The following is a 27,290-nucleotide window of genomic DNA, read 5'->3' on the forward strand; positions in this document are numbered from 1 at the left end:
CAATCAGCCATTTGTTAAGGAGGAACTAAAAAGCATCTTTTAACTGTCTCACTCTAGTGCAGTAGGGCCTGAAGACATCCATTATGAAATGATAAAACATCTTCCATCATCTTCAATGGATCTTTCTCTTAATATATAATACTTGCAGAGGGAAAACTTTGGGATTCTTAGCATAAATCAGTTGTCACTGCTATCCCAAAATCAAGAAAGGATCCAACACAAGCATAATCATCGACGTATTACTCTGATCAGCTGTCTTTGTATTAGAGAAAATGGTTAATGCCAGACTTCTCTGGTATTTAGAAAGCAACAGCCTTCTCTCCAATACACATGGATTTTGTAGACATAATTCAACTTTAGATCATTTGTTCTGTTTAGAAACTTATAAAAGAGATGTATTCTTGAAGCAAGACATCTAGTTTCAGGGTTTTTTTTACATGGAAAAAGCTTGCGATACAGCCTGGAGATATGGCATATTAAAAGACCTCTGTAACCTATGTCTCAGAGGACACCATCTTCCTGTATTTATTAAAAACACTCTGCCCAAGCAAGCTTTCCAAGTCAGGACCAGAAGTACTATCTTAGCAATAACATCAAGAATGAAGGTTCCCCAAGGCTCTGTCTTAAGTGTGACACTTTTGGCTATCAATCTTAACCTAATCATGAACAGCTTCCTCCCTTCCTTGCTGAATTAAGAATAGGACGAACTGTTATTCCAGTAGCATAAGAAGTCAAGTTCTTGGGACTCATCTTTGAAAGAAAACTTTCATCTCTTGCACACAGTTCATCAACTAAGAGAAAAGTGCAAGAGAGAGAATTGAATCTTTTCCACACTTTGTCCTCTACTTAATGAGATGCTAACTGATCTCCATTGTTTCGTCTTTATCATGCACTTATATGTTCAAAGTTGGATTATGGGTCTCAAGTCTTTGGTTCTGCACAGCAGAATAAGCTGCAATGGTTGGATCCTATCCATCATCAGGGTATACAGATTACTACTTCAACAATGCCTTTATTGTTGAAGCAAATGAACTGGCTCTATCACTTAGATGAAACAGTTCTCTTAATTATGCCCTAAGGATAAAGTCTCTTCCAGATCATTCTACATGGACTATTCCATTTTCTCTGAATTGGGAAGCTCAATATACTGCCAATGTCAGACTGTCATATATCCTTTTGGTATGCGTGTTAAAGAGACTATGAAAGCAGTTGGTGTTTTGTTTGGTGTAGCAATGTTGACAACATTGTTAACAAAACAAAACAGCACCCCTCCATGGAAGGATTGTACTCCATCCTACAAGCTCTCACTTTTGTCAACTACAGAGGTCTCATACTCCATCTATCTACCTGCAACTGTTTAATGCACACAGAACAGTCCACTCAGATCTCTTGCTCATCTATACTGATGGTTCAAGATCAGAGATCTCTGTTGGCTGTGCTGCTGTATTTCCTGACATTACTATCTCCAAGCAGATCTAACTTGATTGTAGTAATTATACAGCAGAGTTGTATCTCATTCAGCATTTTTGCATATAAAAGAAAACAGCTACCAAAAGTGTAATTTATACACTCATTGAGGTGTCTCTACAGGCTCTCTCTCTTATATATAATTCACATATCGAGTGCTCTGTGAGGTGTTACACCTGTTAAACAAAATAAAAACCCTTAATTTTGAAGTTCGTTTGTGGATTCCCAGCCACATTGAAATTAAGGGAAATGGGAGTGCAGATGCAAGATCAACTCATACTTTTTTGATGTACTATTTTACAGTACCATATAAAAGCTAACTGACCAATGGCAGTCATCACAGTGGGAAGCATTGACAAACAAATTACATAAAATTAAGCCTGAAAATAAGCATTCGCATTCTAGTCATGCAGTCAATGCAGAAAGAGAAGAGAGGAAGTTGTTCTTGCTAGTCTCTGCATAGGTCACAGTCATCTTATACATTCTTATTTACTGAGTGATGATGACCCACCTATTTGTGAAAAATGCAACACGTCTTACTATTATCATATTCTAGTGAACTGTCAGTACTTTACATGAGATAGGAATGAAATTTTTACATATCTAGCCAAGCCATATGCACTCAGGCAGATATTATTAGACTCAGACAAACTGCATATGTTGTTAACCTTTTACGAAGAATTAATTTGTACAAACACATTTGACTGTAATTTTATTAAAATGTAGATACTGCATTGTGTAACTTAATTTTTGTACATACTTATTATTTACTAATTTATCTTTGACTATTTATGTACTACTGTAATCTTTGCTATGGCACAGTATGACCTTTGCTGTTCTTGTGCCAATAAACCATAAACCAACACACACACACATACCAATTCTGTTAATTTTCCTTTGAAGAGGAGCAGCTGACAAGAAGGTTTCATCTTTACACGAACGTATTTGAGTACCAACAATTTCTGCATTAGAAGCAAGTATCCTCTGACTTTCCTCTATTAAGTTAACGCCTCCCATGGCAGCAACATCATTTATATCATCATCATCTCTGAAAATAAATAATAAATAAATAAGAATACTGTAGTTATAAGAAAAATTTAGTACTTATTTAATACTTAAAAAACAGATAAATTTATTAGATCATATAGAGCTAAGTTTCAACCTGGCAAGGTAAATTATACATTATGTATTAATCCATCATTTTTTTATAGCTATATATGATGATATAAAAAAAAAAAAAAAAAAAAAAAAACTTCCAGAATTTACCAGACAGCTTATGAGAATATATACCTTTGGCACCCGAGTTCCCTTGGCTTGCACTACTTAAGACACGAATTCTGCCCAGAAGCCCACATATTGACTTTTTAATAGTGCTTTAATTGGCTTTTAATACTACTTAACTTTTAGGTTAAATAGTTTATGTAAGTGCAAGTAAAGAGAACTCCAGCAGTGCTGAAGGTTATATTCCCATAAGTTCTGATAATTTTTGAAGCTTGGTCCAATCTGGTTATAATCAGGACTCTTGAAATCCACTCGCCTGCAAGCTCCCTCCTTTGCAACGAGTTGCCGTGGTGTGGCACTACCAAGTGGTCACTTACGCTTGGATACGCTGACAGTTTGTCGGCATGAAACGTTACAGATCGTAGTTTTCGATCTTAGTTTCGCTTACTGGCTGAAAAACAATAAGGGATTTTTATCCCCTTAACTTATATCAACCTCGCCAGAAAAAAATAGCCGTTTGGCTTTTCATCTTAGTTATACTATGTTATAATATAATATAGTGACACACCTTTCGAGCAATCGTATAGCAAAAGTATGTAAGTTTTCTTCACTTAAACTCTGATATTCTAGGTCTAGCTACTCACTGATGAGACCTCAAAAAAGGTTGAAACCGGTCTGGGTAGCAACCTCTCCTCATAATGTAAAACAGTACTACATCTCTTAAGAGCTGTGTGTTTTACATTATGAGAAAATATCAAGAACAGTGAGGGAGCTTGCTCCACCTTTGCAACGAGTTGCCGTGGTGTGGCACTACCAAGTGGTCACTTACGCTTGGATACGCTGACAGTTCGTCGGCATGAAACGTTACAGATCGTAGTTTTCGATCTTAGTTTCGCTTACTGGCTGAAAAACAATAAGGGATTTTTATCCCCTTAACTTATATCAACCTGGCCAGAAAAAAATAGCCGTTTGGCTTTTCATCTTAAATAATAATCTAGTTATCACCTTGAAGAATTCTTTTTAAATGTGTTCCATAGGTGTAATAAATATAATTTGGAGATGTGCTCACATTAAATCTGACGTGCTGAAGATTAATTCCGGTAAGGACAGTCATATTTTATTTGTTTCTGTGTATGAAGACTTGAGTGATAGTTCCATTTTGCTCATTCCAACAATTACTGTGGCATAATATCGCCAAGTTAGAAGTTAAAAATAATTTGCCTTGAAATAATATCTGCCGTGTTTAATGATATGATAAGTGCCAGCTGAGAGTTAAGTGTGGAGTATAACTGAGAAATATGAGCAACCTAATTAAACAAGAAATTCTGTTGTATTAATCTGAGTAAGGAATTTTGTAATTGAGAAAACTGTGAAACTTGTATGTGAAGATTTTGAAGACTGAATTAATATGAATGATTTGACCCTATGTACTAACTTAATTGGAATGTCTCATTTTAGAAGTGGAATTCATGTATTTGTCATATAACCTTATATTAAATGTTTTGTTTTATTAATTTCAATACTGTGTTTGCCTGATTCTTTTTTATTGCACTGTTCATAAATAATTCGAATCTAGTGGGAGCCTCAAATGAAAAATATTGAATTTGGCCTAGATGAGTAAAGAGACTGCTAATTTAATTGAAAATTGATTCTACTATTTTATATAGACTAATCTAAATATAGGGTGGCGCAGAATAAATATAAATTTCTCTATATTTGTATTAGTGATCAATTGGCAATTAATAGATTTTATTAATAAGAGTACGTTACAACAAAATAGCGGATTCGAAACTAGGATGTACGTTCCAACATAACAAAGCCATATGGTTGGTTTTTTGGGGCAGAGTTTAAAGTTTAACTTCTTCCATAAAGAAGTTAGCCAAGGGGGGGGAGAGTGGTGAACCCATGGCTGCCCTTCTATTTGTTTGAAGAATTTTCCCTGCCAAAGGAAATAGCCTGAGTTCATTGTGAACTGAAATAGGGCTGAGATATCGAGAGGAAATTCAGCTTGGATTAGCTCTGAGGTTTCCTTGAGTGGGACATTTGTGAATAAGGAGGTGACGTCAAAACTGACCATTATGTCAGGATGTTGGAGTGCAAGGATTTCTATGCTGGCTTTGAAGTGGGCTGAGTTTTTTATGTGTGATGGTGTGTTGCCAGTATAGTGTGGGAAGCAATGCCATCCACTATGTCACGTAATGGCACATTTTCTTTATGTATTTTTGGGAGTCTATATATGGGGGCGTATAGAGTTAAACGGTTTTAATTTGTTAGTAACTTCTATAGGCCAAGAAGTGACATTCTTAAGGAGCCTATGGAGTTTACTGATTTGTGAGTTGGTGGGATTGTATTCAATAGGGAGGTAAGTAGCCCGATCTAGTAATAGAACATTAAGTTTACCTGTGTAGTCCGTTTGGTTGAGTACTACAGTAGCGTTTCCCTTATCCGCTTTGGTGATTACTATTTCTTTGTTTTCTTCATTTCCTGCAGAGCTTTATATTCACTATTGGATATGTTGGTTTTTGGTGGTCTTGCTTTGGTGAGAACACAAGTTACATGAAGTCTAATATTGTTGGCGATGTGGTTTGGAAGGTGGCGGATCCCGCATTCAATCTGGATCATTATATCTTCGGCCAGTATTTTCACTAGAACTTCTAGGAGAAACAATAGCTTCCTCGCTTCGTCCTCATTTAGTGGCTGTGTGCACCTGTCTTTATTTTAAGTTCCTTTGAAGATGGCAACGTGACGTTGCCGAAATATTGGAAATATAGATTAAAGTTTAATGTATATTCCAGTGTACGTTGTAAATTCCTTAAGTTAATTAATAATCATGTGTAACCAACGTATAAGCTTTCTACGAGAATTACAAGTAAGAATTAAGGAATGTACTACTTTGTTTTGTCAACATAACATTTTTTTCTCCTTTTTTAGCATCAAATATAACAATATTTATAAAAAGTAGACCAATACCTTGGGGAAGTAAACTTTTTTCTGGCTAGTAGATATAAGTTGTATTTCTGGAGCCCTGGTTATATGATGGATTAATAATATTCTTAACATCAAATAGATAAATTAGATGTTAAGAATATCTTAATTATTGGATATTAAACAAGATATCAAAATTCTGAGTAACAGCAGCATTAAATTGTGCAAAAATTTGTAAGTAGGTAAAATAAAACAAAAAAATTTAGACTTTCTAAATATAAGTAAATAATATAAATTACTTAAACTTAAGTTTCTGAACATTATTATTCAATCAAAAAACATGCTTATTCCCCTCCTCCATTCTAGCCATAGTACTTTCTATGCAAAACTCACCTGTAGCTGAAAAGCCCATATAAGGTTCCCTGCATCCTATATGGCTGTAGAATGTGTCTGCAGAGTTCAAGTAGCAAACAATGCCAGTATGAAAGTGAGTGAAGTAAATTTCTGTGAGGGAGAGGAATCAGTCTAACTGCTCTTTTCTGTCTTGAATCAAGCAACTTTAAATTAGACTTTTAGAACTACCCCACACGTGAGAACATTATTTAATAGTTGGAGATATTTGTGATTTGTATAAAGATAATAAACGAGCTTTTTGCATGCAGAATTGGGAATATTTGATATATAGCTATGCCACAAGAGATATGAAGTTTGAGCAATCTCAAGAAAATATAACTTTTTTTTTTTTTTTTTTAATATATATATAGATTTGGATATTGTCAAAAGTAAGAATGGAAGTTTTTTTTTTTTTTAAATAAGACGACTGTGTTTTGATGATGATGAAATTGAGGTTATCAAAATCCCAGTGAAAATTGGTTGGAGATCGAAATTTAGCATAGTGGAGGTAGAGATTCTAGATGATTTGCTAATTGCAAAGTTTGTCATATGAAAAGGAGTGCAATGAGTACTTCTGTCAGCAAAAACTACAAGTTAAATTGGCAGTTAGATGAGATAGATATATAGAAAGAAGAGGATGAATTAGATAATAGTGGCTTGAAGAACACCAGAATTACATGCAAATGTTAGAAGATTAGGAACCATTCCCTATCACACAGGGTGCACCCAGCAAGAAAGCTGACAACTCAGCTTCAGAAGCATAGATTGACAAAATGATGAGAGCTTACTTAATATACATTTGTACCTGACTCAGTTAAAATCATTGGAGATATTAAAAAACAACTTGAGATTGACTAAACTTTTCCATAGTAGCTGTCCAGAGATGAGTGATTATAAGCAAGCCAACCTCCTACTAATTAACAGTGCCAGAATCCATAACAGCAATTCTTTATTTGTTAAGAGCCTTCAACACAGTGTAATATTTGATATTTCTTTCCATAATTTTAGAGAGAAGTGAAGAGAGAAAACATGGATGGTAATTTGGTGTAAAGATTTGTGACCCTTCCTAGGAATTGGCAGTATGTAGCTAATTTCCAGGGTGCAATATATACCAATAGAATAACAACATAAAAAGTCACAGTAGTAGTCTGGAGCACAAACCTTTAGACAACATAGAATCAAAGAAAGATACTACCAGAACCAGAAGATTTCATATGAACCAGATGTTTTTGATTACTTTCTGACAAAAAGTTAATGGGCACTGGGCATCAAGTGTTTAGAATTTTTTTTTTCCCCCGAGGGGGCGGGGGAGCATTTACCAAAGTTCAACTTCTCCAGAATTTGAAAAGTAAGGAGCCAGGAAGCTGTTTTTTTTTCCATACAGTAATGATATACCTGGAACCACCTATAATGGTGATGGCCACAATGAGTCTCTGGACTCCCCAAAGAGTCCAGAGACTCATTGTGGGAGATCCACATTAGTGTGGATCTCCCACATGAAAATACATGAAAATATTTTCATGTATTTGATGTATAAAATATTTTTTAGCATTTTCATGCTAAAAAATATTTTATACATGAAAATCTACAAAGGAACAGGATCTATAATTGATTACATCATTACTAATCAGAAACTAGCCCCATGTTTGAGAGATGTATATATTTACAGAGGAAGTGAAATTTTTTCAGATTATTTAGTAATCCCTAAAATAGAAATACTCGCAATATGGAGAAAGAAACTAAAAAACAAGAAACAGAACAAGTATACAACATATATCTATTATAAGAAAGCATTAGAGTGCTATATCAACCACAATAAACAGATTACCTAAAAGAAGTCAGAATCAGTGAAGATATAGAAGAATGGAAAACTTGATTCAAGATAATCCATAAAGCAGCCTCTGAAGTACTTGGAAAGAAAAATAAAATATAAAAAGAAAAACATGAAAAATCTGGAACACAGATGTAGAAAATGCAATAAAAGGAAAACAAATAGCATACAAACAACTCCTCCAAAAACATACAAAGTAAACAGAAGAAATATAGCTAAAACCATAGTACAGAAAGCTCACCAAGATTCTTGGGACAGATTTATTAATAAAATTGAAGAAGACATACATGGAAGACAAGACATAGCCTACAAAATATTAAGGAAATTAGAGAACAAAGAAGGAGATACAGCACAAATTAACATAATACAAGAGAAACAATGGATAGAACATTATAAGAATTTATGGTATGACCCAAATTTAATAACAGAAAATAATAATGAAGAAATTGGCACTGATATAGAACCAATAAATTGGAAGGACTAAAAGAAGCAATAGAAGTGTCAAAAAATAGAAAATTAACTGGATTAGATGGCATAAATACAGAGCTTTGGAAATACGATGGAGAAAATATTTACATACCTGATTCTTAAAATTAATAAATAACTGTTGGAGGAAATGTGAGGTTCCATTAGATTGGTTAAAAGCTAAGATTATATCCATATTTAAGAAAGGAGACAGAGATGATTGTGGAAATTACAGAGGAATAAGTTTATTAAATACAGCTCACAAAATTTATAGTAAAATCCTGAATAAAAGACTTTGAAATATTGCAAACAATCTACTCTCAGAAATACAAAATAGTTTCTGACATGGAAGATCATGTATAAATAATATTTATGTGCTAAAACAAGTTATTGAAAAACGATGAGAATTTAATTTAGAGACTCATATGGCCTTTAATGATTACGAAAAAGTTTTTGATAAAATACAGAGAAAAACTATGGAATATAATGAAAAAAGGATATCCATTACATATCGTATAAACTATACAAAATTTATATAAAGATACAAAAATACAGTTACAACTAGGTCATAAATTAACAGAAGAGATTGAAATAAATCAGGATGTCAGATTGGGAATGTAGCTTATCTCCAACTCTATTCAATATATGTATATATTGATCAGATTATTAAAATATGGAAACCAACAATAAAACAAGGTATCTAGTTTACCAGAAGAACTGTTATCAATTCAATGCTGTATGCAGATGACCAGATTATAGTACAAGACAATGAAGATGACCTTCAAAAATCAGTTTATGAACTAAACAAAATAAGTCAACAATACAATTTAAAAATTTCACAAGAAAACAAAAGGCATGGCATTTAAAAGTCAGGATCATGTTAGATCAAAAATAATTATAGAAAATAAAATAATAAATATTTAGACTACATAATAACATATCTAAAAGATAAAGATATAAATGAAAAAAAAGAAATTACAGATAATCTGTGGAACAATTATAAGGCCAATGAATAAAAAAAGATGAGAAACTCAGCTAATATTTTATAACGTAATGGCCACTTCCACTCTCTTGCATGGTTCAGAAACATGGACTATGGAAAAGAAAGGTGAAGGTAAAATACAAGCTGCAGAGATGAGATTTTTAAGAACGATGTATAGAGAGAAATGTAAAGAAAATCTATCTATGATGGAAAGATATCGGCTATCAAAAGATGTGGACAGATATAAACCAAAGGGAAAGAGAGAGGAAGACCAGTGACAAGATGGAAAGACCAGTGAATCCAGAAGAGGCAAATGCCTAATCCTTGAAGGTAAGAAGAAATCTATTGTACCTCTCCTTAAACTCATTCACTATCAGGGCACTTGTGTGAAATTTTCGTTTCACACAACACACAAATGAGAGTGATTGTGTATGTGTTGCTCTCTGAATCTACACTAGATTGTGATCTGAATGGCCTCGAGCAGCAGTTCAGAACTTACTTTAATCACAGAACCTTTTTCACCTTGAAAAACAATTCTGGAACAATGACAATTTTATAATTAAATAACAAATCAAAAATAAAGATTACTAATTGAAAAGCAAATATTAATTCAAACTGGTCATTAATGTGAAGGATTAATCTCCTTTTCTTTCTATATTCATTCAAATTTGGTTTCATTGTGGACAGCTGAATTCTAATATCAGGAGTGGTATCGAATTTATTTCTGTACTTTGTTTTTGTTGCAGCGTAGAGCGAACATCTGCTTTCACACAAATATCTTGTACTAATTGGCAACAAACAATGAATTCCTTTTTTTTGAATAAATTTGGATCTTCTTTTAAGTCCATCAAAATTTGATTAATAAAACTTCATTAAATTTAACTTTTGTTTGGCTGTTTGAAGTCAGGCCAATGAAATTTTCATATTCTGAAGTAGAGTTCTTCTAGTGTTTCTTTAATATTGAAAGGATTGAAAATCCAGTAGTTATTGCATCTTTTAGTAGAGGAAAGTAATCATTTAATGCCACATTTATTGATTTTAGATTGCAAATAATTTCTTTTCAAATTTGTTTGGCAATTTCATCATCATCAATTTCCTGCCATGTACCCTCAAAAGGTGTACAGGATATGATAGTACTACATGAAAAAAATCACATCATTACTAACATCCAATCTACAATTTTCCTCCAAATCAGTCTGTTACTTGTCAAGACTCCAACATTATCAGATCTTATATTTCTATCGTCTAAGGCACTTTGTACCATATCAATCCACCTATATCTGGGTCTTCCTCTGGGTTGTTTTCCTGCCAACATGACAGAGAACACTTGTTTTGCTAATCTTTCTTCGCCCATTCTGTTTAAGTGACCATACCATCTGAGATTAGCTCTGCTAACGCATTCCTGGATGCTGACAATGTCAAGTTCTTTCCTAATATCCTCGTTTTTAATATGATATTGCCATTGATGCCATCTGTTCACGCCTAAAATCTTTCTCAGGACTCTCATACCTGCGATCTCTAGTCTTTAGTCAAGTGTTTTACTTCTGACGCAGCTCTTAGATCCATAAGTTAAAACAGGTTTGAACACTGTCTTGTATACAGCTAATTTAGTGATCCGACTAATTTCTCTCTTATTTCATATGAATTTATTCAATTGACTTCCCACCATACCAACTTTGCTGATTCTGTTGTCTATTTCTATATTTAATTTACCATCTTCACTAAAAATCGTGCCTAAGTAGCTGAAATGTTTTACTTGTTCCAAAGGTTTTCCATTCACAACACAGTTGACAATTTCAATGATTCTGCCTATTTTCATTGTCTTTGTCTTTTTATTGCTGACTTTCATACCATATCTATTACAACAGTTATTCAATTTAGTCAGAGAATCTTGCAGACTTGTGGCGGATTTATTAAGAAGTATAACATCATCCGCATAAAGCAAAGAGCTTACATTAACACATCTCCAATTTTGATATCATGTTTAATAGCACTTTCCTTCATAATGTGATCCATATAGATAATGAATAACAGAGGGGATAATGTACATCCTTGTCTCACACCAGATTTATCATTAAACAATCTTCCTGTACTTCCTTCAATTCTAACTGCTGAATTACAACTCAAATAAAGACTAAGTATTGATTGATATAATGACCCATTGACACCATATAACTGAAGCGTATTGAATAGCTTCTCTCTTGGCACCTTGTCATATACCTTTTTCAAATCGAAAAAAAAAAAAACCAAATACAGATCTTTGTTATATTCCCATGCTTTCTCGACTATTTGTCATAGAGTGAAGATCTGAACCTGACAGCCTCTAATTAGCCCGAATCCAGCTTGTTCTTCACCACGCTTTTCTTCCACAATTCTTCTGAACCTTTTCTCCAGTATACTTGCTAGATCTTGCCAGGAACACTCAGGAGGGAAATACCTCTGTAATTCTCACATTCAGTTTTATTTCCCTTTTTATATATGGGTACTATGAGAGCTCTACTCCAATCATCGGGAATTCGTCCCTCTGTCCAGGCTTTCTGAACTATGCAGTGCAGCCACTGTAAGACTCTTATACCACCATACTTCAGCATTTCTGGTCGAATATCATCTATTCCTGCTGCCTTTCCACATTTCAAGCCTTTGATGGCTTTTTCTACTTCAAGTATGGATATGTATTCCTGGCTGTATGCCTGGTCAGTGTTTTTTTTTTTTTTATCACTGTGCCATCATCACTGCTTGTTTCATTTAGCAGTTTTTCAAAGTAATTACTCCATACTTCAAGGATATCTTTTTTCTCCCGTTTTCATATCACCTTTATCATCTCTAACTCCTTTTACAGCACTCTTTCCTCCATTCCTAAGCTTCTTCAACAACCTCCAGAATATTATGCCACCTTCTTGATATTTATTTTCTATATTCTTGCCAAAGTCCTCCCATTACTTTTGTTTAGCTAATTTTACACAGTATTTAGCATTCTTGCATTTGTCTCTGTATAATAGCTCAAGCTGACTTATTTGCCAGTAACTTCTGATATGCTTTCTTCTTTTCCTTCACTGCCTCTTTAACTTCCTGTGTCCACCATGGAGTTCTAATTTTTCTATACTTGCAGACAACTTCACCACATGCCTCTCTAGCTGAATTAATCAGGGCTTTCTTCAAGGCTTGCCACTGAATCTCCAAGGTTTGATTCCTGATCTCAAACTCTTTCATTTTTTCTTCAATAATCTTTGTGTATTTTAGTCTACAGTTCACATCTGAGAGCTGCTCAACTTTATTCGCTTTAAAACTTTCTTACATGTTATTCTTTTCAATATGAAATTCAATTTTATCCTGCTCAAGACTAAATAGTGATCATTTCCAATTTCAAATCCTCTGTACTCTCTGGTGTCCTGTACCAGGGAGAAAACATCACTATCATCAATAACATAGTCAATGAGACTTTTCTTATTCCTTGCCTCTTCTCTCCATGTGAATTTGTGCACATTTTTATGTTGGAACATGGTGTTAGTAATAACCAGTCCATGTCCTGAGCAGAAATCCAACAGGTATTTCCCATTATTATTAGCTTTGTGCTTTTCTCCAAATTTTCCCAAAATATTTTTGTATGTCTCGCAATCATTTCCTACTCTGTTTAGATCCCTAACAAGGACCAACTTTTCCTTTTTCATTGTGTCAGTTGCTTTTTCTAAAGCCTCAAAAAATTCCTCCACTTCTACCTTAGTAGAACCTTCTGTGGAACCATAGGCACAAATAAGTCTCGTTCTGGCACTTATCTAATTCCTCAGCTAGCTGCATTTCTTTGCCATTCAGGCTTCTTATGTTGATAGTACCGATCTTTAACTCTGGTGATGTTGAGTTGGGGTGTGTTTTCAGATTTGTTCCAGTAGCTGACTTTTCGCTGGTCACCCTGGTACCCTGGTGAAAACAACGGGGTCCTTGTTTAACCAGGTGACGCCCCAGCCAACATGAAATTTTGTCATGTTGTACCATAATTTTTCATTTTGGTTTAACCAATAAGAATAGAATTTCGTCGGCTACATCCCAAATTGCCAGCCCATCCTCATTCGTTCGGTATCCAAGTAGATACCCAACAGGGTGCACACTACGAGAAGGTGAGGATTGGACATTAGGTCAGAAGCCCTGGTTGGTTCTCCACATTCCTTTAAAGGCTATGTGGAGGTCTCCTCTCAGTTATACAGCTTTGATCCATTGAAATTGACTTAAGGGTCTTATGCACCCCTTAAGACCCTTAAGTCAATTTCAATGGATCTATATTATTTTTTCAACAGCCACAGTCCAGTATTGTAAATTTCATAATAATGATTGTAATTTATCTTTTGCATTGAAAACATTTACATTTTTTCCTTGAAGGGAGAGAGAGAAACATCATTCAATTTTGTGAATATAACTGCTAGATAAGCAATTTGACTCAACAACAAAACGTTTCTAAAGTGATCTGCTAACAGAAATTTGTCATTGTGTAAAACTATGGTGAGCTCTTCTCATAATGCAAACAATTTTACAAGAACTCTGCTATGTGAAAGCCATCTAATTTCATTATGTACCAGCCAAGATGTATGTTGGCTGACCATAGTTTCATATATAATTTTGCATAATCTTGTTTTTGATGGTCGTGTTTTCACAAAGTTAATAATTTTTGCTGCTTAATCTAAAATACATTTTAAAAATGAAGGGATATTTTGAGCAACCAGTGCATGTCTATGAAGAACAGAGTGACTACTTGTACACAGTTTGGCGACATTTTTAACTCGTGTTATTGCCCCTTTCACAGGTCCTATCATTGACTTCGTACCATTGACAAATTTCTCCGAAACTTATTCCACAAGTCTTCATAAAACTGTCGATACCTTTAAATATCAATTCTATTGAAGAGGTCACAGCGTAACCTCTTCAATAGAATTGTTGTTGTTGTCTTATCCTTTGATGAGTCTTAGATGTTTCCATGTGCTCCTTGAACTGCTTTGGCTATGTCGATGATTTTGTTTGTATAGTGCTGTTGTTCAGGATTAGGATCTATTTCTTGCAAGGCTGCTGTAATTGCTGGACAGGTTAAGATGTGAGTGGGTGTCAGTTAAGTATTGGGGCAGTTGTTGCAGTTTCTATATGTTCTCGTTTCATCTGTATTGATCTTCATTCCTCTATGTCCTGTTCGTAGTCTTGCTATCGTGGTGGTGGTCTTTCTGCCAGCATTGATTTCAGGAATTTGATGTTGTATCGCTGATTTCAGTGGAATTAGTTTAGCTTTTGCTAGTGCATTAGCAAGTGTTATCATGTCAGTTTCTTGGTTGAGTTCTCTGGCCTGTTTTGCTAATTTATCAGCTGCTTCATTGTAATCAATGCTTACATGAGCAGGAATTCATTGTAAAATGCAACTTTTTCCTAAACACTTTAGTTGATTTAAGAGTTTATGGGTGTCTTGTGTAAGCATGGTATTGCCATTTTTGATTGCCTGCATAGCTGATCTTGAGTCACTGTAAATTATAATTCCCTCAGATTGTTGAGATGATGATAATTTTCAGTAGGCTTTGAGTGCTTTATTTATTGCGTAAAGTTCGATGGTAAAATTGGAAGCTAATCTCCCAGATCCAACTTTTATTGAAAGTTTTTCACCTTTCAGGAGTAGAAGGAGAACACCAGCACCTCCATTAATCATATTGGTGTCTAACGATCAATTGGGATAACAAATAACCTGTTTGTAGGATGAAAGAAGGTTGATAGTATTTAGGCCCTTTTCTTTGAGCATTTCTTTTGATTCTTTTTTTGTACACAGTTTGGTGAGGTTTAGATTTATGGAGGTATTTAGAGGTAAAGGACTGGAAAATAGATGTTCTTTGTTTATGTGGGCATTTAGCTGATCAAGACCTATTTCCTTCCCGATAGTGTCATCATATTGTAAAGCTGATGATCTTTGAAGTCTGCATTTTTTATTTCAATGTTTCATAAGTTTTTAGGGAGATATGATTGCTTTGGTAGCTTCTGATATTTTTTATGAATTTTATGGGGGAAAATTTTCGTCTGTCCTCCAGCAGGTCGAGCCAACATTCCAGTTGGGCTCCGATGTTGTTAGTGGATGAGACTGCACTAGGATGCTTTTGCTTGTATTTTGTCTAATTTTTCCTTTCCCGATGAGGCCGAAGGTGACCAGATAGGTGCTGCATATTCCATTATCGGTCCTATTAGTCTAGTGTAAGTAGTTTTGAGGATTTTTGGCTTTGCGCCCCAATTTGTTCCACAAAGCCTTTTCAGTATATTTAATTTTTTTAGAGCTCTGTTGGAAGTGTTAGAGATGTGTTGTGCAAAACGTAATTCCTGATCAAGCATAATACCAAGGTATTTTGGATTTGTGACTTTTTCAATTAGCTTGTTGTTGATCATGACTTTGGGATTGTAGGAATGCCTATTTTTCCTGTCTGTACTAAAGGTGCTTAGTTTAGTTTTTTTTTTTTTTTTGGGCATGTTGCTCCGTGGGGGAAGAGATTAGTACTAGATTATGTTACTTGTCCTTTAGGACAAGTAACATTCACAGTGTACTTAGAAGGGTGTTTGGAGAGTGGATAAGGCTATTTGGTATTTGAGTGGGCATGTGAACTATTGCATAAGGTCATTAATAATAGCATATTTCAGAATGTGTATCTGCCTGATCTGTGTAATTGGAAGGTGAAAGCCAGTTGGCATTGCAAACATTAAAATCCTCCAGTAAGTTGACCTTTCTGTTTTAGTAAAGGTGGAGTGAAGAAAATTGACATTTAGAGAAGAAATAAAAAAAGTTTGGAATAGCTAGTAGCATTAGGGAGTGATACAGAAAACAGATGAATTTGGTATAACGTGGTGGATAGGTTTTAAACCAAAGGAGTCAAATTATATGCAGAAGTTATATATTTTCAATACACAAGTACGGTATGGTGCAAAAACAGTACTGAACCTTTGACATCCCCATCAGTATGTGCGATATGAAATATGGCATTTGACTGCATGCACATTAATAGAAGAGAGCATGCAGAGTCTATGCCATTACATTTAGCTGTAGCAATGCCGCTGACGTTAGAAGAAAAGACATTTATTGTTGAGCATTATTTTCATTCATACATAGTGCACTTTTTTATGCTGAAGGTTATCTTAAAAATTGTCACTCTCAAACTTAAAATTTCCAAAAGTAAATGTTTTGCCAGCTTAGCTAAAACAAGGCAATTAATTACCCTCTCATACATTTGTTTATTGCAGTATTCTTTCTTTTGCTGTAATATAAAAATAATTTCTGCATAGGTTATCATGCTATGCCACCTACAATATGTTTGTGAGCAGCTTGTTTGTTGTTTCAGTAGGCATGCCCAAGCAATAGTGTCACCATTGCCTTAATCTAGAGGTTCCGATAATTCAGGGAGACAAAGAACTGTTAACACAAGTGAGAATCATGGATATGTGCTGGAGCAAGTGTTACTCTTCAAAACTGAAGCTGTCACTACAGAGAATCCCTAAGGACCTGAATGACTTTTCCAATATCATTCAAGTAGGTCAGTGTTTAACAGCAATGGATTATGCAACACAGTGGGAATACTGTGCACGCATGCTGGCTAATGTCTATGAAGATCTGACCTTGTGGATATGTGCTGGAGCAAGTGTTACTCTTCAAAACTGAAGCTGTCACTACAGAGAATCCCTAAGGACCTGAATGACTTTTCCAATATCATTCAAGTAGGTCAGTGTTTAACAGCAATGGATTATGCAACACAGTGGGAATACTGTGCACGCATGCTGGCTAATGTCTATGAAGATCTGTCCTTCCTCCATAATGTCTGGTTCTCGGACAAAGTGCATTTCCATCTAAACGGTCATGTAAATAGACACCTACAGATTTCTTGGTTCCTCGAGACCTGAATTTGTCCAAGAGAAACCTCTTCACAGCGAGAAGGTCGTTGCATGGTGTGCAGTTTCCAGCCATGGTATAATTGGGCCCTACTTCATTGAAGAGGGTGGTGTAACCATGAATAGCAAACACTACATCGAGAATGTGTGGGTTCTGCTCATCCAGGATTTGCATAAGATGAGTCGTGTAAAAAAAAACATTCCATTTTGTGCACAGGTATTCCAACAGAACAGAGCAACCTGTCACACATCATGTGGTTCTAGAGCCTATTTATCAAAATACTTCCCACTAAAAGCTCATTTCGAGGTTCACAGAATTCTAGAAAGTTCATATGTCCAGCAGATGTTCCAACTCCCTTGTTCTCCAAGATGACAGAGAACCTTCACGTGCACTATGAAACCTGTCTTGAAAACAAGGTGCCAATTTCGAGCACATAATGTACTGTCATTAACACTTTATTTGACCAAGAGATAGTAGTTTTAGAATGTACATATCATCAGGTGTAAACATTATTTCTTTGTTAATACACTGTTTACTCCGAAACATATATCATTGTAGTTATTCAGTTTTTTTTTTGCACCATACTGTAGAAAAAGAAAAAAAAATTGAAGTCATTAGCTTCTATACAGTAGCTCAATCATGAAGATACTTCATGCACATACTTTGTTTGCTTACATTTCTTGATATCTTTAATTTATAACCAAGTGAAAAAACTTTCAACAACTTGCTCTGATCCAGAGTATTTTAATAATAAGGTGTGACATCTTTCCACTACTTGTATGTGGAAAATATAAGACTTCTGCATTACTTCAACCTTGATGTCACTTCTGGCTTCCACTGATGAGACCTCAATAAAGGTTGATTGGTCTGGGTAGTGTCCCTTTCCATAATGCTTAGTATTATTCATACCCAAAAGGATGTGTGCTTTGCATTATGGGATACTAAGGAAATCAATGTGAAGTCAGTAGCCTCTATATACAAGTAGCTTAGCTGTGAATATACTTCATGATGTGCAAACAAGAATATAATTTCTTGGCATCTTTAATTTAATCTATAACTAAGTGAAAAAACTTTGAATAAGTAGTGTGGAAAGTTTTTTCCTGCTAGGTTATAATGTATGTTGCACTTGACAAGAAAGTATATTTTGATATTCTTTCATATTAACATTCAGAGCAATGAACAGAAATTACATTCCATCAACAATCACATTATCTTCAGAACTTCAGCACCATTCCTCTTTTCAATGTGATAATTTCATTCTGCAGAGTAACAGGTGATGGCTAATTCCCACTTCAGTCTCCTTTTAAATAAATTATAATACCAGAATAAACTCTTGTAAAATATTATTTTATTAGTGTAATTTTTGCCTAAGTATCAAAGGTATTTAGTATTAAGTACTTAGAATATCTAAGTATTAACTTCAGTACAAAGTTAATCAAACAATAATTAACAATTCCAAAAGGTGCCACTTAAGTAGATAGTGTAAGATAACTAAACAAGATCACTAAATTTCCTAACTTATGAAAAAAATAAAATAGATAGATAAATAAATAAAATTATATATATACAGGGTGTTCGGGATAAATTTGACAGTTTCGTAAGGAAAAAGAAAATCTTCTTTGTATCTATTAAATTTAATGAATTGACAAAAAAACATTACAGGCAGAGTTAATTACAATACTATCAACAAGATTTACTCAAAATAACCACCATTAGCATCGATCACAGCTTCAATTCTGCTTCGGAACCTCGAACAAGCTGATGCTACAGTCTCCCTGGGAAGGGCCGCAAAAACTGTTTTAATTTTATCCATTAACTGGGCTTTTGTATTACTGGAAGTGCGATTGGTGTCTTTTTCAACTGCGCCCCATACAAAATAATCCATGGGGTTAAGGTCTGGGGAGTTTGGAGGCCAAACATTTGGACTGGTGAAGTCGTAGAAATTTTCAGACAACCATTTTTGACTTTTCCCAGAGGTGTGGCAAGGGGCCGAATCCTGCTGCCATACATACGGCCTACCATTGGCTACCCTTGTTATCCAGGGCTTGACTACAGTTAGCAACTCCACGAACAAAGCCCGAATTCCAATGCCAGGGTTCTTCAACACCTGTTCCTGCAGATTTGCGAGGAATTCTGCTGTACGAACGCAATCAGATCGTCTGCTAGGGATCTTTCTTCTTGCTACATCCTCGTAGTCACCATTGCAAGTCTCTAGTTCATGCCTGATTGTTTTTACTGTATTCAGGGAGCATTGGGCAGCAGTCGTAATATCCTTATTTTGATGGCGGGCACGAATCATCATGATACAAGTTATTCTCTTCCATGATTCAGGTGGGTTCGAGCTATCCATCCTTTCTGACATCTTGTATATGAATGAAGAAGGGTCCAAACTTTTAAATGAAGAGAAGTGTGTGTTAATACATGTAACTTACATCATCATCATCATCATCATCAAATTCCTGCCATGTACCCTCAAGGGGTGTACAGGATATGACAGTACTACATGAAAAAATTACATCATTACTAACTTCTTAGCTACAATTTTCCTCCAAATCAGTCTGTTACTTGTCAAGACTCCAACATTATCAGATCTTATATTTCTATCGTCTAAGGCACTTTGTACCGTATCAATCCACCTATATCTTGGTCTTCCTCTGGGTCGTTTTCCTGCCAACCTGGCAGGAAAACGACCCAGAGGAAGACCAAGATATAGGTGGATTGATACGGTACAAAGTGCCTTAGACGATAGAAATATAAGATCTGATAATGTTGGAGTCTTGACAAGTAACAGACTGATTTGGAGGAAAATTGTAGCTAAGAAGTTAGTAATGATGTAATTTTTTCATGTAGTACTGTCATATCCTGTACACCCCTTGAGGGTACATGGCAGGAATTTGATGATGATGATGATGATGATGTAAGTTACATGTATTAACACACACTTCTCCCATTCTATTTAAGTGACCATACCATCTGAGATTAGCTCTGCTAATGCATTCCTGGATGCTGACAATGTCAAGTTCTTTCCTAATATCCTCATTTTTAATATGATATTGCCATTGATGCCATCTGTTCACGCCTCTAATCTTTCTCAGGACTCTCATATTAGCGGTCTCTAGTCTTTGGTCAAGTGTTTTACTTCTGACCCAGCTCTCAGATCCATAAGTTAAAATTGGTTTGAACACAGTCTTGTATACAGCTAATTTAGTGTTCCGACTAATTTCTTTCTTATTCCATATGAATTTATTCAATTGACTTCCCACGATACCAGCTTTGCTGATTCTGTTGTCTATTTCTATATTTAGTTTACCATCTTCAGTAAAAATTGTGCCTAAGTAGCTGAAATGTTTTACTTGTTCCACAGGTTCTCCATTCACAACACAGTTGACATTTTCAATGATTCTGCCTATTTTCATTGTCTTTGTCTTTTTATTGCTGACCTTCATACCATATCTATTACAACAGCTATTCAATTTAGTCAGAGAATCTTGCAGACTTGTAGCGGATTTATTTAGAAGTATAACATCATCCACATAAAGCAAAGAGCTGACATTAACATCTCCAATTTTGATATCAGGTTTAATACCACATTCCTTCATAATGTGATCCATATAGATAATGAATAACAGAGGGGATAATGTACATCCTTGTCTCACACCAGATTTAACATTAAACCATCTTCCTGTACGTCCTTCAATTCTAACTACTGACTCACAACTCAAATAAAGACTAAGTATTGCTTGATATAATGCCCTATTGACACCATATAACTGCAGCGTATTGAATAGCTTCTCTCTTGGCACCTTGTCATATGCCTTTTCCAAATCGACAAAACTTAAATACAGATCTTTGTTATATTCCCATGCTTTCTCGACTATTTGTCGTAAAGTGAAGATCTGATCCTGACAGCCTCTATTTGGCCTGAATCCAGCTTGTTCTTCACCAAGCTTTTCTTCTACAATTCTTCTCAACCGTTTCTCAAGTATACTTGCATAGATCTTGCCAGGAACACTCAGTAGGGAAATACCTCTGTAATTCTCACATTCAGTTTTATTTCCCTTTTTATATATGGGTACTATGAGAGCTCTACTCCAATCATCGGGAATTCGTCCCTCTGTCCAGGCTTTCTGAACTATGCAGTGCAGCCACTGTAAGACTCTTATACCACCATACTTCAGCATTTCTGGTCGAATATCATCTACTCCTGCTGCCTTTCCACATTTCAAGCCTTTGATGGCTTTTTCTACTTCAAGTATGGATATGTATTCCTGACTGCATGCCTGGTCAGTGTTTTTTATCACTGTGCTGTCATCACTGCTTGTTTCATTTAGCAGTTTTTCAAAGTAATTACTCCATACTTCAAGGATATCTTTTTCTCCTGTTTTCATTTCACCTTTATCATCTCTAATTCCTTTTACAGCACTCTTTCCTCCATTCCTAAGCTTCTTCAACAACCTCCAGAATATTTTGCCACCTTCTTGATATTTATTTTCTATATTCTTGCCAAAGTCCTCCCATGACTTTTGTTTAGCTAGTTTTACAAACTGTTTAGCTTTCTTACATTTGTCTCTGTATTCTGTAAGAGTAAAAGCCGACTTATTTGCCAGGAACTTTTGATATGCTTTCTTCTTTTCCTTCACTGCCTCTTTAACTTCCTGTGTCCACCAGGGAGTTCTGATTTTTTTATCTTTGCACACAACCTCACCACATGCCTCTCTGGCAGAATCAATCAATGTTTCCTTCAGAGTTTGCCACTGAATCTCCAAGGTTTGATTCCTGTTCTCAAACTCTTTCATTTTCTTTTCAATAATATTTCTGTATTTTAGTCTACAGTTTACATCTGAGAGCTGCTCAACTTTTATTCGCTTTAAAACTTTCTTACATGTTATTCTTTTCAATATGAAATTCAATTTTATCCTGCTCAAGACTAAATAGTGATCACTTCCAATTTCAAATCCTCTGTACACTCTGGTGTCCTGCACCAGGGACAAAACATCACTATCAACAATAACATAGTCAATGAGACTTTTCTTATTCCTAGCCTCCTCTCTCCATGTGAATTTGTGCACATTTTTATGTTGGAACATGGTGTTAGTAATAACCAGTCCATATCCTGAGCAGAAATCCAACAGATATTTGCCATTATTATTAGCTTTGCTCTTTTCTCCAAATTTTCCCAAAATATTTTTGTGTGTCTCACAATCATTTCCTACTCTACTATTTAGATCCCCAACAAGGACCAACTTTTCCTTTTTCATTGTGTCAGTTGCTTTTTCTAAAGCCTCAAAAAATTCCTCCACTTCTACTTTAGTAGAACCTTCTGTGGGACCATAGGCACAAATAAGTCTCATTGTCCAGTTCCCCATTCTCATATTTGCCCACATTACTCTACTTGAGACTGACTGCCATTCAAGAAGATTAGCCTCGTATTTTGTGTTGAATACTATGGCTACTCCTTCTTTTCCTTGATTGTTATTGCCTGAATATAACATTTTGTATTTATTGCTCAGAAAGATCTCACCAGTTTTGGTCTTTTTTGTTTCAGTCACCCCTATTATGTTGATCTGGTACTTATCTAATTCCTCAGCTAGCTCCATTTCTTTGCCATTCAGGCTTCTTACGTTGATAGTACCGATCTTTAACTCTGGTGATGTTGAGTTGGGGTTTGTTTTCAGATTTGTTCCAGTAGCTGACTTTTCGCTGTTCGCCCTGGTTCCCTGGCGAAAACAACGGGGGCCTTGTTTAACCGGGAGACGCCCCAGCCGGCATGAAATTTTGTCATGTTGTACCATCATTTTTTATTTTGGTTTAACCAATAAGAATACAATTTGGTCGGCTAAATCCCAAATTGTAACTTACGGAAAAATATAATTAATTATAAATATGTCAAATTTATCCCGAACACCCTGTATATATATATATATATATATATATATATATATACACAGGAATACCTCGATACCTGGAAGGAAATGTCATCAGGAAGGTGAGGGACTTTAGATACTTAGGTTCAACAGTGGATGAAGATGGAGGAGCTGAGAAGGAAGTGGGATGCAGGATACAAGCGGGTTGGAGGAACTGGAGGGAGATGGCTGAAGTGTTATGCGATAAGAGGGTGCCGATCAATCTGAAAGGTAAAATCTATAGGACAGTAGTGAGGGCAGCTATGACATATGCTATAGAAACTGTGGCCCTGAGGAAAAATAACATCAGCAGGATGGAAGTAGCAGAGATGAGAATGCTTAGGTGGATGTGCGGTTTGACCAGAAAGGATCGTCTGAGAAATGACTATGTGAGGGGAACAGTGAAAGTTACGAACTTAGGAGTGAAGATACAGGAGGCAAGGTTGAGATGGTTTGGTCATGTGATGAGGAGGGTGGACAAATATGTGAGAAGAAGGGTCATGCAGATAGATGTGCAAGGAAGGAGGAAGCGTGGGCGGTCAAAGAAGAGATGGAGGGAGCTGGTAGAAGAGGACTTGAGGATGAAGAACTTGGATGTGGTGACAGCCCAAGACACGAGGATGTGGAGGAGACTCATCATCAACAGTGACCCCATTTAAGTGGGAGAAGCTGCAGAAGAAGATAATCATTGCCTTTTACAGTACTCAATTTGTGTGATTTTGCTACACCCACTTATAATGTGGTCTACTGTTTCTTCCTTTTCTTTGCACAATCTACATTTACTGTCTTGAATTTTTTGTATTTTTGCCTTCATAACACTGGTTTTAATGGCCTGTTCTTGTGCTGCAAAAATTACCGATTCTGTTTCTTTCTTTAGTGCTAAATTTCTCAACCACTGCCAGGTCAAGTTGCTATCAGCACTGTCCTCTATGCTACGAAGGTATTTTCCATGTAATGCCTATTTTTCCATCTTTCAGTTCTCATTTTTACTTGGTTGTTTTTGTATTCCAATTGTGTCTCCATGGTTTACCTCTTTCCTTATCTTAATTAGAAATTTTTCCATTGTTTGCTGCAGATAATCATTCAGATTTCGTTTTCTTCTTCAATAACTTCCTTTACTAGTAAGAATCCTCTGCTTCCTTTTTTGTGTGACAGATAGAGTCTATCAATGTCACTGCGATGATTGAGGGCATGGTGCATTGTCATTCATTTTCAAGTTTTTCGGTCTAAATCTTCCACCTCTAGCTGGGTCCATTCAATAATGCCTGCTGAATATCTCAGAACAGGTATTGTTGTGTCCTATTTCTTTAAATTTCATAGTTTTTTAAAGTTACTGTAAAGTCTTTCCTATGTGTGTGTGTCAAGTGGTACCTTTGGATCACAAAGGGATAGCCAAAACCCATGTGGCAAGCCTTCATAATCTACCTCTCTTAAAGTTCTAAGAAATTTATTTTTTTGTGCTGCACCACTTAGAACTCTTCGATTAAATTAAATTATGCTAATCAAGAAGCGAGTAAGATGTACTGAAATAACACTAGATTTGCAATCGTGACCTTAATCGTACTCTAGAATTTTCCAGCTCAGATTCGTAGCAATTTTACAAGTGGTGCATCAGATTCCATACACAGACAGTCTTGGTTAAAGAATAGCAAGGTTTATTAAACATTATATATACAGCCAGTAATATAAGAAAAGATTCCATTCAAGGTAAGTTAAAATTCAAATCAAATCAATCTACATAAACATCCGCGACAGATATGATCATCAAGACACAATTAACCTTATGCAACTCGCACAATTTATAAATCACACATTACAATCCTAAAGCTAACAATCCATATCAACATTCATTCCGTAGGCTGAACCTGAATCTTCTTAACATCCATTAACATGTACAATAATTCAATTTCGTTAAATGATTATCCTTTCCTGATCTCCTATATAACCAAAATTATGCTATAGTCCATAACCCAAATAATGCTATATATTATGCTGAGTATAGAATTATAAGACATATAATTCTATACTCAGATAGAATTATATGGCTTATAATTTTATCTGAGTCCTTCACTATCAAAGTTTCACATAACATTAAGTGTTCAGGTCATACACAAAAAAAGAACAAATTTTCTACTTATCCGCACGCGATAGTTCCTCACTCGTGCTGCATCATCATCAGTTTGTCTTTTGTTCAATTTGACCTTCCTTCAGTTTTAGGGCCTAGAATTCTCCGATCAGAGATATGCTCAAGCGATCTTTTCATGACCTCTCGGTCTCAGCCTTCGGGACGCGTATTTCTTCCAACTCTAAGCGGCATGGCCTGCTGCTGCTTCCCGGGAGTCCGTGACTAGATTTTCCATTCCTGAGCACTCAGACGAGCAGAAACATCGTCTGAGCGTTCAGGAATGGAGTTGCTCCCACAACACCGTCCAGTCAACGAAATGCCTGGCACCCAGAGAGAGCCGGTCAACCACGAGGGGAAATAAAAAGAGAAGCGGGTTAAGTGGGGGGGGGTTCCTAACCCTTTTATATCTCCTCCCTACTGGCCATCACCGTAACTTAAGTCGTTCACCCGACACGTAGAAATTTTCGTCACATGGGTCTGACCTCACAACGTCCGTTTTCTCCCTCTGCTAGTTTTCTTCACGTCTTGTGAGCATGTGATTGCCGGAATTGACCGTCTGTTTGCCCCCTCCCCCCAAACTTGGAACTTTTGTTCACACAGATTATCTTTGTCTTTTCTCTTGCAAGTTGTTTTATATCAAAGGTAATATCAACTCTAAACCAATATTTTTAACATACACTTATCATTGGCATATTTTTCTTATATATTATTTTCTTTTATCAAGTAAACAATATCTCCGAGTTATTTCACAATTCCTCCCTTTTTAAAACTAATATATTCAATATTATACAAAGTACACAACAACACATACCTAGAAACAAGCATATATTTAATTTTCTTATAGGGTCTTTGCCTTGTTAAACGACGATAAGTGGAATCTTAGTATTCTAAACTTATCAAGGTTTAACAGTATGGCCCAGGTGTTAATTGCTTTTATCAAAATTCCAGCATTAAGCATTGACTTAAGGAGTTTCCTTAGCTGCCTTATGTATTCTGCTCTAGTTTTTTTCTTTGATTTTATTGTGCAGAATTTCTGATGCTTCTAAAATTCCCAGATATTTGTAGCTATCTTTGAATTTTAATGCCTTGATTTTTTTCACTACTGAGCAGCTCAATTTCATTCAGATCTTCAAACTTTCCTCTTGTTATTCCAGCAATTGCACATTTGTCTAAGCCAAAATCCATTGATATATCTTGACCGAATATGTGCACAGTATTAAGCAATGATCCGTTGTATGCAAAATCAGAGTTCATTCTCTGATTTTGAATACAACTTCAGATCGCTCATGTATAAAAGGTGAGATATCTTTGCACTTTTTTTTTTTTTTGCACAGTTTGATAACCATGAGCAGTTTTATTTAAACTACCAGTTAAGGGGATCATTACAAGATAAACAATAGAGGAGATAATGAGTCTCCTTGAGAGATAACCCTTTTTATGTTTACCTCTCCAATTTCTTCTCCATTCAGAACCAACATTGTTTTCCAATTTCTCATGCTGGATTGCAAAAATTTTTGTACGTTTTCGCTAATACCAAATAGTTCTGTGCATTTTAAAATCCAACTATGAGGCACTGAATCAAACACTTTTTTATAATCTCTCCAAGCGATATGAAGGTTAGTTTTTCTATGTTTGCAATTTTTCAGATCATTTTATCAATCAGCAATTGGTCTTTTGTGCCTCTTGAATTTTTTGCTGCTACCTTTTTTTGTTCAATTGGAAAAAGAGAATTTGCTTTAAGATAGTTGTATATATTGTCAGCTGGTATGCATATGAGTAGCTCAAAAGTTGTTGGCAGGTTATTGGTGGGAAGTTTTCTGACTTTGGGCCTTTTTCTTTATCCTTTATGATCAAAAACGTTTTCCCTGATGTGAGCTACTCTTCTTTGCTTTGTCCTTCTAAAACATCGTTAAATTGGTTAGCAAGTCTTTCGTGTAAGCCTGTCAGATATTTCAACCAGAAACCATGTAATTTATCCTTCCAGCTTGCTTTTGAACCATTTCAGTTGGGCCATTTCTCGTTCTTGAGATTTGTTCATAATTTGTTCAATCCACTTTGCCTTGTTATTGTGCCTCTTAGGGTTGTCCCATAGG

General features: G+C 35.6%; 1 protein-coding gene across 2 annotated transcripts in view; it reads right to left on the minus strand.

Annotated features, from left to right (window-relative positions):
• The window catches only part of LOC150096621 (transcription initiation factor TFIID subunit 4B-like), a 383,016-nt gene that overhangs the window by 115,887 nt on the left and 239,839 nt on the right, over nt 1-27,290 (minus strand). For both annotated transcript variants that reach the window (XM_090407990.1, XM_090407989.1), the window contains one exon: nt 2,346-2,515. In XM_090407990.1, the coding sequence (XP_090264116.1) occupies nt 2,346-2,515 (170 nt within the window). The remainder of the gene's footprint in view (nt 1-2,345; nt 2,516-27,290) is intronic.

Source organism: Typopeltis vanoorti, chromosome 18 (assembly GCF_054136105.1).
Source record: "Typopeltis vanoorti isolate ZY-2024b chromosome 18, IOZ_Tvanoo_1.0, whole genome shotgun sequence".
NCBI classification, from domain to species: Eukaryota; Metazoa; Arthropoda; class Arachnida; order Uropygi; family Thelyphonidae; genus Typopeltis; species Typopeltis vanoorti.